The 14,296-nt window shown below is 37.7% G+C and overlaps 1 protein-coding gene across 4 annotated transcripts in view; it reads left to right on the forward strand.

Annotated features, from left to right (window-relative positions):
* The window catches only part of rtn1a (reticulon 1a), a 34,596-nt gene that overhangs the window by 12,327 nt on the left and 7,973 nt on the right, over positions 1-14,296 (forward strand). For 2 of the 4 annotated variants that reach the window (XM_073833879.1, XM_073833881.1), the window contains one exon: positions 12,647-12,661. The exons of 1 other annotated variant lie outside the window; for it this stretch is intronic. In XM_073833879.1, coding sequence (XP_073689980.1) covers positions 12,647-12,661 — 15 coding nt within the window. Of the gene's footprint in view, positions 1-7,373; positions 7,683-12,646; positions 12,662-14,296 lie in introns of those variants that run through there. One more of the 4 variants, XM_073833882.1, reaches the window with a different exon arrangement.

Genomic DNA, 14,296 nt, shown 5'->3' on the forward strand with positions numbered 1-14,296 from the left:
CTTTAACTGCAGACTGTCAGCTTAAATTTGAGGGTATTTACATCCAAATCAGGTGAACGGTGTAGGAATTACAACAGTTTGCATATGTGCCTCCCACTTGTTAAGGGACCAAAAGTAATGGGACAGAATAATAATCATAAATCAAACTTTCACTTTTTTAATACTTGGTTGCCACCTTTGTAGTCAATTACAGCCTGAAGTCTGGAATGCATAGACATCACCAGACGCCGGGTTTCATCCCTGGTGATGCTCTGACAGGCCTCTACTGCAACTGTCTTCAGTTCCTGCTTGTTCTTGGGGCATTTTCCCTTCAGTTTTGTCTTCAGCAAGTGAAATGCATGCTCAATCGGAATCAGGTCAGGTGATTGACTTGGCCATTGCATAACATTCCACTTCTTTCCTTAAAAAAACTCTTTGGTTGCTTTTGCAGTATGCTTTGGGTCATTGTCCATCTGCACTGTGAAGCGCCGTCCAATGAGTTCTGAAGCATTCATCCTGCTGCGTTTGTCGGCAGTCACATCATCAATAAATACAAGAGAACCAGTTCCATTGGCAGCCATACATGCCCACGCCATGACACTACCACCACCATGCTTCTCTGATGAGGTGGTATGCTTAGGATCATGAGCAGTTCCTTTCCTTCTCCATACTCTTCTCTTCCCATCACTCTGGTACAAGTTGATCTTGGTCTCATCTTGTCCATAGGAGGTTGTTCCAGAACTGTGAAGGCTTTTTTAGATGTCGTTTAGCAAACTCTAATCTGGCCTTCCTGTTTTTGAGGCTCACCAATGGTTTACATCTTGTGGTGAACCCTCTGTATTCACTCTGGTGAAGTCTTCTATCGTTGGCTTTGACACACATACACCTACCTCCTGGAGAGTGTTCTTGATCTGGCCAACTGTTGTGAAGGGTGTTTTCTTCACCAGAGAAAGAATTCTTCGGTCATCCACCACAGTTGTTTTCCGTGGTCTTCCGGGTCTTTTGGTGTTGCTGAGCTCACCGGTGCATTCCTTCTTTTTAAGAATGTTCCAAACAGTTGTTTTGGCCACGCCTAATGTTTTTGCGATCTCTTTGATGGGTTTGTTTTTTGTTTTTTCAGACTAATGATGGCTTGCTTCACTGATAGTGACAGCTCTTTGGATCTCATCTTGAGAGTTGACAGCAACATATTCCAAATGCAAATAGCACACTTGAAATGAACTCTGGACCTTTTATCTGCTCATTGTAATTGGGATAATGAGGGAATAACACACACCTGGCCATGAAACAGCTGAGAAGCCAATTGTCCTATTACTTTTGGTCCCTTAACAAGTGGGAGGCACATATGCAAACACCGTTCACCTGATTTGGATGTAAATACCCTTAAATTAAAGCTGACAGTCTGCAGTTAAAGCTTGTTTGTTTCATTTCAAATCCATTGCGGTGGTGTATAGAGCCAAAAATGTTCAAAAATGAACTGTGTCAATGTCCCAATATTTATGGACCTGACTGTACATATATTAAAATTAAGTGGAATATTCAAGTGGAATAGTCAATATTAAACAAGGATAAGGTCGCACAGTAAAGTGTAATAATTTACTGTAATTAATGTAATTTGTTATAATCCATTTTAAGTAATAAATTACATGCAAGTTTAATGTATTTTAAGTCATTTTAAAGGCTATTGTTCGCTTACGTCGTTTTTTATTACCATAAAATAATTAATTATAATTATCTGATTATTCAATGAATCGTCAGATAATTGTCCAATTACTCGATTACCAAAATAATTGTTAGTGACAGCTCTAATGTAAATACTACTAAAATATATAGTTTTAGAAATTGTTTGCATTATAAGAAAATCTCAATGTGAGTCAAACTTGCTTTTGGCAGGTGAATTAAATGTATAAGATAATGGTTTAGATCAAATTGTAAAAAATATTTACCCTTATAACTTTATCTAGAAGGTTTTTCTTCCTTATATTAAGCCACCAAAATTAAAATTCAAGGGAAAAATCAATATGGGTCTACTTTACTACAATAGAGACATTTTTAAATGAAAACAATGCATAATACAGTTTTGTTTAAGTAATATTCATGTACAAAAACTTTTTTTTTAATTAGTAGCAAAATTACTTTTAAAACCTAAGGTGATTCATAAATGAGGCTGCTTTTAGAGAAACAACCAGAGGGTTTAGGACACTAGAGCAGTGGTTCTCAACCAGGGCTCAGCAGACTTCCATATACCACAATATTATTTTTAGTGAAAAAACATAACATATCCACATTATTTTTCCCATAAGAGTGGGTACAGTCTTTCTAAATTTAATAGGTCTGGCTGTACAAAACAGCTCATTTTGCTGCTTGATATTGCAAACTGGTGTGTCTTACAGTATCACTTTAATGCATTATCTTAATAATGAACACACTGGTTTATAGTGCAAACAGTTTTACTGCACTTTATTCTTCTTGTTATTTCCCTACAGCGTCTCATAAACTGAAAGTCTTGTACATTCACAGAAAACGGCCTGCTTCTGTTTTGAAAAATAAAGTGGATAGTGTCACAAAACAAATCATGTTTAATTAACTTAAAATATGAACATTCCCAGTGGCAACAAGCAAAATGGCAGAGGAAATACCTTTAATAGCCAATATAGGATTTTGAATATTGTGCTTGACAAAAGGAGGGCCTTGAGGTTAGAAAGGTTGAAAAAGACTGTTGTAGATGATTGCAGGTTTAGAACCCAGCTAACATTAGCGCTGTGACACAGAGAACATCCACTGCCTGGCAGCTGTGATGAGAGGTGGTGAGAGTCATAAACTGATGAAGTGACGATGTAGGAGTACCAGCTCATCTCCTGTTTATCACCAAATGGCATTTCAAAACACATTCAAAACAAACACTATTTTAAAGGATTAATTCACTTCCAGAATAAAAAAAGTCCTGATAAATTATTCACCCCTATGTCATTTAAGATGTTCATGTCTTTCTTTCTTCAGTCGAAAAGAAATTAAGATTTTTGAGGAAACATTCCAGACTTTTTCTTCATATAGTGGACTTTAATGGTGCCCAATGGGTTCAAAGCCCAAATTGCAGTTTTATTGCAGCTTTAAAGGGCTCTACACAATCCCAACCAAGGAATAGGGGTCTTATCTAGCGAAACAATCGCCATTTTCTTTAATTCAAATGTATATACTTTTTAACCACAAATGCTTGTCTTGCACTAGCTTGACCTCACACATTATGTAATCACACGTGTGACACAGGTGGAAATACTGACCCAGCGTTTAGCTTCAACCTGTTGGGCACCATTGAAGTCCACTATAATGAGAAAAATCCTGAAATGTTTTTCTTGAAAACCTTAATTTCTTTTCGACTGGAGAAAGACGAGACATGAATATCTTGGATGTCACAGGGGTGAGTAAATTATCAGGAAATTTTTATTCTGGAAGTGAACTAATCCTTTAAATATTCTGAATGTATTAATAGTATAATTTAATTTAGCATAATGTTTTTTTATATATATTTTACAAAACTGTCATGCCAGACAAAAGTAAAAGTCATTTCACACGAGTGTTGAATGTGAATTAATCATAAATGTGGTATAATTTACAGTGTAAGAGACTATTTCAGTAATACTTATCCAAAATTAACCTTATTTTTTATTGTATCCACCTTATTTGACCCGTAAGAGCGGGAAATTTACCATGTGTAAATTTTAAGGGTCTGGCTTCCGGTCTCATCCACCTCCAGCTATTTTTAGCTGTACAGCTGGTTTTGCTGCTTAATATTTCAAATTGGTGTGTCTTACCATATAATTTTAATGTAATTACGAACACAATGGTTTGTAGTGCACGTCGTTATTCTTCTCTTTGATTTTCGCAGCTAATGAACCGGAAGTCTCGCCCATAGGCTTACTTCCACGATGTGGACTGAACCCAAAATTCATTTAAATCACAAGGTTCCTGTATTTGCTTTGTTATTCAGCTCACTGATCTCATTCTTTATGGTCTGTTCTTTGAATGCATAGTCATGCCAATTCATAATTCCACAATGCTCAGAGGATGCAGTGCTGAGGAGATTATTGTCACAGCTGGTGTTTTCCATAAAAGTTTAATTAGAAAAGCCTGCTTATGTTGCAAGAACTAATTTGATTCGATGGTGGAGATTCTGACTATGTCAAAAAGAACAAACAACTTTTACGTAAGGTATTAAAGAACATCTAGTTTTGTGTAACATCCTGTCTACTAAGAAGCCTTCATCTGTTATTGTTTTGAAAGTAGCGTAAGATATATGATAATGCATATGATGAATTCATAAATTTCGTCATTAAATGCTGTTTTATGACAAAAGCTCACTAGAATTTATTTTAGATCATTAAACATAACATCATGAAATCAGTTTAATTGTGAAGTACCTTCATAGAAACACGCTGCTTGTGAAGTCATTGACTCATCCGGCACACAGCCACAGATAGATCCGCTCTATTCCGGGGTCGATCGAGGATGAATTAAGGGGATAATCTCCCTCTAGTGGTGGGTTTAAACAACTGCACAGTGGCTTATTTACATAACTTCGCAATAACAAAGAGACAGCAAAAATCTCATGTAATGGTTGGTGTACACTCTCCTAAAAGAAATAGCAGATATTTCGAACTGTGCAGGTCCTTATTTTTTAAACCCTTTAAGGTTGCACATTTAAATATTTACATTGAATTGTACTACTGTTGCTCATAATAAATCTGTGGACCCATTGATAAAACTGTAATTCTTTATTTGCACATTCATAGCAAGGGTGAGATGATATTCTGTTGTGCTCATGAAACTGTTGACTCCAGAACAAGAACACATCCCTAAACACGCTCATCTCAGGAGTCAGTCCATCTCTCAGTGTTTACATGAACCTGAGTGCCATGAATTCATGACAGCAGTGGGAGGAATGAACATTAGAACATATGAACTGTGTTTTGGATCAAGTGGTTCTTTCTAGAGAAGCAGACTCTCTTGTTGTAAACAGTTTTTATATAATCCTCTTGTAAAATGAGGGCAGTGCACATATTAAGCTTCAAGCATTATGAAGTGCGTTTCTTCATTTCTTCTGAAGGAACAGCAGTTAAGATTATGTATTAATTAATTTGCTACTTTGCTTCCTTCATTCATTTCTTATACAATATTGCAGGCAGCTACACTTAAATTGACAGAAATATTGTATAACAAATATATGTAAGTCTGATGCTGTGAATTGCATTTTAACACTCGCATATTTTATTCACTGTCTGGTGATTGAAACTGAAGGTTCTGGAATGTTAGAAAAAGAGGTCAACGCCTTTTCAGCAGCGCTCCCGTTGATCACCTGCAGAGGTCGGTAGAGACCGCCGGTTTATGTAACACAGCTTTTGCTTTTTATAATTGAAAAACTTCACTAGAACATTACCAACAGATCACAGTAGTGGAAAAGAGTATCTTCATGTGAACTGGCTGGGTGTTTTTTAACATGCTGATGTTAAAACATTAAAACAACAACGCTCTACATTACACTGCAATTCTGAGACAATCTGGATGAGCACAGATCAGCCTGTTGCCATAGTAACACGGGAGAGAGGGAGCTTAAGCTGTTACCGTGGTGAGCCCTTAGAGAGAAGATGCTGAGGGAAACAGAAGAAGATGATGAAAATGAATAAGCCAAGACTGAAATCGTCGAATACCAGACCTACTCACACGTACCGACGCATAAACGCACGCAGAAGTACGCTAACATTTATTGTATAGGTTCTTGTTGTTGAAATACCAGAACATGGATGTCATGAAATAAACAGATAAAACCAGTCTATGCTGGTTGTCTAGTTTTAGCTGGTCATAATTGGATTCCCTGCTGAAAGAAAACTGCTAAAAACCAGCCTAAGATGGTTGGCTGGTTTTAGCTGGTTATCCAGCCTGGTTTCAGCTGGTCAGCAGGCTGGTTTTAGAGGGGTTTTGGCCACTTCCTTGGCTGGTCAGACTGGTCTTAGTTGGTCAGGCTTGGAGACCAGCTAGAAACAGCTACTACCAGCATAAACCAGCTAAGACCAGCCAACCAGTTTAGGCTGGTTTTAGCTGATTTTTTCAGCAGGGTTAAGCTGGTCACAGGCTGGTTTTAGAGGGGTTTGGGCCACTTTCTTAGCTGGCCAGGCTGGTCAGGCTGGGAGACCAGTTGAAACAAGCTAAAACCAGATACTTCCATCTTAAACCAGCTAATTCCAGCCAACCAAATTAGGTTGGTTTTAGCTGTTTTTTTCAGCAGGGTTAAGATGGTCAGCAGGCTGGTTTTAGAGGGGTTTGGGCCACTTGCTTAGCTGGTCAGGCTGGGAGACCAGCTGAAACAACCAGGTAAAACCAGCCTTGCCAGGCTGGGAGACCAGCTAAAACCAGCCAACCAGTTTAGGTTACTTTAAGCTGACTTTTTAAGAAGGGTTAAGCTGGTCAGCAGGCTGGTTTTAGAGGGGTTTTGGCCACTTCTTTGGCTGGTCTTAGTTGGTCAGGCTGGGAGACCAGCTAGAAACAACCAGCTAAAACCAGCCTAGCCAGGCTGGTAGACCAGCTACTTCCAGCATAAACCAGCTAAGACCAGCCAACCAGTTTCGGCTGGTTTCAGCTGACTTTTTCAGCATGGTCAGCAGGCTGGTTTTAGAGGGGTTTGGACCACTTTCGTAGCTGGTCGGGCTAAGCCATCTTAGGCTGGTTTTAACTTTTTTTTTCCAGCAGGGATGTTTATTGTAAATATTGAAATATTGAGCTGTCCCTATATACTGTATATTATTGATGAATACTGTGAATTATTTTGCTTTTTGTTTCTCTGCATGTTTAGTCTCTGTTCTACAATGAGAATATTTTACTGTAATTTTTACTATCCACCTTTTTCTTCCCGTAAGAAGGTGGGCGCGGCCATTTGTACAGCCTCCGGTCTCATCCGAATCCAGAAATTTTGAGCTGTACAAAACAGCTGCTTGATATTGCAAATTGGTGTCTTACCATATTTTTTAATATATTATCTTAATTATGAACACACTGGTTTGTAGTGCAAAGTTTTACCATTTACTGCACTTTGTTATTCTTCTCATTATTTCCAGAAGTCCCACCCATAGGCTCACTGTTGTGTTAAAGAAAAATGTGGATCATTTTGAATAAATATTTGTTACTCAGTGTGTAAGGATATATATTTTCACATATGTTAGTCTGCTCTTCTGTTTAAGTCTGAATGCAATAAAATAAAAAGCAGACTCCGCCCATTTTGGGCGGACAACAATGCCAATGAGGTCACGTGACCTTGCTTATGTTTATGTATTAGCTTTGTTAGGTAGGGTGGGGCTTCTTTGATCTGAATCCCCCCATCACGCCCCGGGCGTTGCATATGGTACGATCCGCTCTCTGCGGTGGAGGCTGCAGTGTTTACTGTTTCATCCAGCAGCGCCTCTCCCTCTCTTTCTCTTTCTCTTTCTCTCGTTCCGTCTCTCTGTCCGTTTCCTCACTAAATAGCAGTAGCATCTCTTTACTCATCTCTTTTTTTCTGGCCATTCATGCCGTTCGGACGTGTGAGATAGTGGGTCTCGGGAAGACGTAAGACCAGCGAAAAGAGAAAGACGACAGCAGCGAGAGAAACGACAGAGGAGGGGAAGACATGGATAAAGGGAAGAAAGAGTGCACCTGGACAAGCTGGAGAGGGCAGGGTACAGATTTCGTGTTTGTCTGTATAAACCCGTATTTTATGGTATTAATTTTACCACGCCTTGTGTGTTTTATGTGGTATATTTGAACGTGTATTAGGGTTTGCGTTTACATACAGCCTCGGTCGATGCGCTGGTGGGACAAAGGGAAGAGGGAGAGGCAGCTGTTTTGGGATGAGGGATGGCAGGTGGTCTGTCTGCTGAATAATAATGCTGATATGGTAACCCTGCTGTGTCGTTACATTAGGCTCTGGCTGCCATGGAACAGAGTTTAGGCTGTTTTTTTTTATCTTCAGTCGCGGTTACAGCAGCACTAGATGAGGCTGTCGCTATAGCAACCAGGTCACACCCATCCTGATTACATCATTCTCTTCAACAGGCATCCATGATACCTGGAGAACGAAAGATGGAGAGCTTGGAAGACTAGGAAATTGTGAGCTAGGATATTTTTAAAAGAAAAACAGAAAATGGTTTTCTAGGCTGTTCTGGTAAAAAAAAAAAGAAAGGCAGGCAGATTTAAATATCCATCTAGATAATAGTGGTGTTGGGAGGGAGTGCAAACACTCTATTTATAGAGTCTGCATTGTGTGAATGTTGGCAGTCTGTGTTTGTAAAGCTACAGTATTTGTGTACAATTGTGTTTAGAGCAGAAACTGCTGTCTGTAACACAACATTATTGTTGGCCTAACAACATTCTCAGTATAAGGTGTTCTGAATGGTGTAGGAGGTTGCTAGAGTTTTCTGGGTGGTTGCTTTGGCATTTTTGAACAGTAAGGTTTTTAATGCTTTTTAAATTCTTTTCTACTTACTAAGCCTGCATTTATTTGATCCAAAGTAATAAAACAAAGGCAAAAACAGTCAAATTTTGAAATATGTTTACTGTTTAAAATAACTGTTTTCAATTTGAATATATTTTAAAATGTATTTTATTCCTATTATTTGAATGCAAATTTTAGCATCATTACTCCAGTCACATAATCCTTTAGAAATCATTTTGATATTCTGATTTGCTGCTCAAAAAACATGCTTGACATTTATTGTTAGGTTGAAAACAGCGTAGTAGAATATTTTGGTAAAAAAAAAAAGAAATATAGGCCTTATGACTCCAAGGTTTTAAATGGTATAGTGCATAATGTTACAAAAGATTTTTATTTCACATAAATGCTGATATTTGGATCTTTCTGTTCATCAAAGAATCCTGAGAAAAAATGTACTCAACTGTTTTAAAGATTGATAATAATTAAAAATGTTTCTCGAACAGCAAATCAGCATATTATAATGATTTCTGAAAGATCATGTGACACTGAAGACTGAAGTAACGATGCTGAAAATTCAGCTTTGAAATCAGGAACAAATAACATTTTATAATATTTATTAAAATAGAAAACATTTTAAATGGTAAAAATATTTCAAAATTATACTGTTTTGCTGAACTTTGGGTCAAAGAAATGCAGGCTTGATGAGCAGAAGAAAAAAACATGAAAAATCTTACAGTTCAAAAACTTTTGACTGGTAGTGTACATGTAGGAAATACATCTTCAAAACATTCCAAGCATTATGTGCTTATACACATACATTTATACTTTTTCTACTCAGTTTGTCTGATTTCTCAGTTTGTCTCAGATGACATCTTCCCAGCATGACCATATGACATAACTATGAAATCATTTCTTGTTTTTTTTATTTTTGATGATTCATATCAAAGTCTCTAGAGTCTAGACCCATCTTACTGCATTATCAGGCACACCGAGACATGCATAAAGAAACACAAATGTATAAAACATTTAGTGCCGCATTTTTAAAACCACTTAGTCCTGAAGTCCATGTTTTGTTTTAACTCATCTATATCCACCTTTTTCTTTAATGCGGAAGGAAGCTTATGGCCAAGACTTCCGGTTCATTAGCCGCTAAAGAGAAATAACGAGAAGAATAACAATGTGCTGTAAATAGTAAAACAGTTTGCAATACAAACCAGTAAAATAACATGGTAAGACACACCAATTTGCAAAAACAAGCAACAAAACAAGCTGTCTTGTACAGCTAAAAATAGCTGGACGCACATGAGACCGGAAGCCAGACCCATAAAATTTACAAATGGTTGGGTCAATAGTAGGGAATCAGATAAATATGTTTTTCTGCCTCGAATCTGCTTGACACACCCCTTTCCTTGTTATGCGTAACCAATCAGTGAAACATTAGGAACATATATACCCTCCAGATTTCAATTATTATTTGTATCGTTTGGTGGGGCTGGATTCCATTTCCTGTTTAGCTCTGGAATTTCCAGGCTTGTGTGTGTGTTGGGGTCCTGATTAGGAGAGTAATGTATGAGTATGAGAATGTACAAGATTGTGATCGCAGTAACTCTGCCGTCTGGGTCACCTATTTTTGAGATTTTCGTGTCAGCAGCCCAGATCATTAACCAATAAGCTAACACCAACCCTAATTAAAACTAAAACTGGCACAAAATGAGACAAAAACAGCATTGCTCAGTGAAGACTAAGGCACTGTAACTTGTTTTAAAGCAAATCAGCCAAAAAATTATCATTTACTCACCCTCATGTTGCTCCAAACCTGTATGACATTCTTATTTTAGAGCATAAAAGAAGGTATTTTGAGAAATGTCTTTTTACTGTGGAAGTCAATGGTAACCACCAGAATGTTAGTTTCCAACATTCTTTAAAATATCTTCTTTTGTGTTCTGCAAAATAAAGATACAGATGATGACAGGAGTAAATGATGGCAGAATTTTCATTTTTAACTGTGGTGGTAAACAAAGGCAGACAGCGAATGAAAATGCACATTAAAGTCGAAAATAAAGCGTCCAATAGGAATATAGTGCAGTAACTCACCATGCTTGGGCATTGTGAGAGTAGGAAGTGCAGAGACGGTTTTAAGGCGGTCGCACGCTCCATTTCTGGTCCAGGATGTGTTTCATAGCTTTGTGTAATAGCTGTTTAAGACACTCTTTTTATCATACGCTACAACAAGATATCCAGTTATTCAACCATTTTAATTGAACATTCAGACTTTCAGTCCTAATGAAGTGCTCGCTTTCCAGCTGCCTTTGTTTCAGAAGTATGTTTCCCATTCATTTTTCCCTTTTTATTTTTTTCAAAAAGTCTTTAATTAAAAGTTATAAGCCATAAATCAAACAGAACAGCTACAAGGTGAATCACAATTTAAAATTTTAAATGTTAAAATAAAAAGGCAAAGACTGTGTACAGTGTAACAGCTTTAATGATGGAGCTACAATTCCATGGAACATTGCAAATACAATTAAAATAAATGCGAAATATATGGAGAACTATTGATTTAAAGAGGTTAACTACGCATATAGAAACAACATATTTTATGACAATTTTCTAGAAAAAAAAATTCCTGATAATTTACTCAACCCTATGTCATCCAAGATGCTCATGTCTGTTTTTTTTTTTTTTCATTTGAAAAGAATGAGGATTTTTGAGGAAAACATTCCATATAGTGGACTTCAATGGGAGCCAATGGGTTGAAGGTCTAAATTGCAGTTTCAGTGCAGCTTCAAAGGGCTCTACACAATCCCAGCTGAGGAATAAGGATCTTATCTAGCAAAACGACTAGGCATTTCCGAAAAAAAGTACAAATTTAAATACTTTTTAACCGCAAATGCTTGTCTTGATTTGCGTACACTAATTCACGCATGACGCAATCACATTGGGAAAGGTCACGCTTGGTTAGTTGTTTGTCTGTGTACTCAAAGGTAGGGTAGGGTGAAAAACTCTACCTTTTTTTTATAAAGGCCGTTTGACTTTCTTTGCATGTTCGCTTTGTAAACACTGGGTTCGTACTTCTGCCTATGTCACACGTAACCTTTCCAACGTGATTACGTAATGCGTGAAGTCGAGGTAGTGCAAGATGAGCATTTAAAAAGATACACATTTTTATTTTTATTTTTTAAATTTGACCAATCATTTCGCTAGATAAGACGCTTACTCCTCAGCTGGGATCGTGTAGAGCCCTTTGAAGCTGCACTGAAACTGCAGTTTGGACCTTTAACCCGTTGGCCACCATTGAGGTCCACTATGTGGAGAAAAGTCCTAGAATGTTTTCCTCATAAACATTAATTTCTTTTTGACTGAAGAAAGGAATACATGAACATTTTGGATGACATGGTATTAAATTATCAGGATTTTTTTTTTTTTTTTTTTTTTTTTTTTTGCAGAACCATGGGTAATGTAGTTTTTCACCAGGATTTGTGCCGTTGAACACAAGTAAGTTGAAATAATGCAAACTAGTGGCTTTAACAAAAAGCATCTGCCATTGATTAACAACCTCGTAGCTCACCATAGATCTGTTTTTTGAGCTTTATTAGTTATCGTTAAAAATCGTTTCCCCTATGGAGAAAACTAATGTGAGTTTTACTTCCGGAATTCAACTGCTGCACTTCAAACAGGCCTTTGCCTGTGGCAATGACCTTTCACTCAGGAAATGAATGGTCGGATATAATGTTAGCCTGGTTGTCAAGCTGGATGAGCATCTCTGATGCTATAATTACACTCCGACATTTAAACACCAGCACACATGCACACAATTACCCCCCACCACCACTTTCTTATTTTAAGCTGGCCCCCTAAGCAATGTGTGTAAGAAAAACTGGAACACTGTATCTATAGCAACCGCTGCTGCCCCCTTTCTTTTTCTCCTCACACACGCTCGCCACATAGGAACGTATGAAACAAGGTGGATTAATTAGGTTCTGTATAAGGGTCACACAATTTTGATTTTTGATTGTGTTTGTGTTTCAGTCTGGACTATTTGTCACCCTCTATGCTGTATGAATGTGTGTGTGTGTGTGGTGTGTTTGTGTGTGTGTGTCCATTATTAGCCAATGGTAGTATGAGCCGGTCCCCCTCCCTCTCATTCTCTGCCTTTCTCTCCTTTTGTGTGCGTTCTCACTCACTGTCTCTCTCTCTTTTTCTTGTCTGCAGTCATGGGTGGCTCAGGTCAGTAGCTTTCTCTGTCTTCTGTTAGCTTTGGTGTTTTTGAATAAAAATCAGGGATCTCTAAGACTATTGTTTACAGTGATGGAATTAACTACAGATGTCAGTGGTTTTAATGAATGAAAGGGAATTTAGTAGTGCTTTAGTGTCCATATGTGATTTTAGAGTCACCTAACCACTGGATATCACTGAAGAATAGTCTTATATCAGTCTGCTTTAGTTCAGTAAATACTTAAAGGTGTGTGTAAGGAGAAAGAGTGTGAACGTTGCTATTTTTAGTCTTGTTCTATTTAGAGTCAGATTTATCAAAGCAGGGAAGTGTATCATCAATAGAGGGTATAGCTTAAAGTTTTTTGTATTTTTTGTTTTACATTATTATTGATTAGACACACTCAGAAGTTATTAAGAATCAGTCGAGTATGAAGTCTGCACTTCATCTTGAACTTGGACTCGAGCTAAAATCTCGAGATAAAAATGGCCGATATTTCTGCCCTCCTCTAAGCTCTGCCAGGCTAAATTTAGCCCTGCGGGACTGATGGGAGAATCACACAGGAGACTACAGATGTCGTGCACACGCTAGAGTGTGACAGACCAGCTTCCGTCAGTGTAACAGTTTCTTCTAAATCCGGAACCAAGGTGTAAAAATACAGGTGTAAAAAAAGAAAACACATTAGTTACAGGGAGCTCTTGGTTGCTGCAGAGCTTGAAGAGATGATTCAGAGATCTCGATCTGCTGGTTCTCATGGCAACTACTTCTACTTGTGTTGTCTTTGTGATATTTGGGGGTGGAAAGGTGATGGAAAGGTGCTATGTGTTTTCCTCTAGCAGTCAGAGATAGACATGGTTTCTTAGATATCTGCTTGAAACCTGTCCACCATATATTAATTAGTAGAAGAACCTTGCATGCAAGAATGCAAAGAAAGTGCGGATTGGTCATAGCTGTTACATAACACTACCGTTCAAAAGTTTGGGGTCAGTAAGATTTAAGAAATTAGCACTTTTATTTTTCAAGGATGCATTAAATTAATCAAAATTGACAAAAACATCTAATGTTACAAAAGGCTTCTGTTTCAAATAAAACTCGCTATTCATCAAAGAATCCTAAAAAAAAAATCAGTTTCCACAAAAAATGTAAGCAGTAACTGTTTTAAACATTGATAGTAACACTTCTTGAGCAGCATGGGATGACAGAATTTCTGAAGGATCATGTGACGCATGGCTGCTGAAAATTCTACTTTGCCATCACAGGAATAAATTGCGTTTTGAAAATTCATTAAAATAAAAAAATTATATTTTAAATTGTAATGTTTCATAATATTACAGTTTTTACATTATTTTTGATCAAATAAATGCCGTTTTTAATAGCACAATGGTACGACGCTTGATGGAGGGCATGTCTAAAGCTTGCTGCTGACGTGACAGTCGTAGTGACAACAGCCAATCACATTACTTTTCTGGTGTTGCATGAACAGGATTGGCTAGTGTCTGTGCTAGGGTATTTGCATAAGGCAATCTGATTGGCTGACGGCTGCTTTAGTGCTTGTAAAAGTTTAAGTTTTCAACTTTTGTCATGAGCAGCGCCAGTGACGCAATACAACGGACCCACAATTCAATTCGGCAACCGTTTGACGTCACTCC

Source organism: Garra rufa, chromosome 2 (assembly GCF_049309525.1).
Source record: "Garra rufa chromosome 2, GarRuf1.0, whole genome shotgun sequence".
In the NCBI taxonomy this organism is placed as follows: domain Eukaryota; kingdom Metazoa; phylum Chordata; class Actinopteri; order Cypriniformes; family Cyprinidae; genus Garra; species Garra rufa.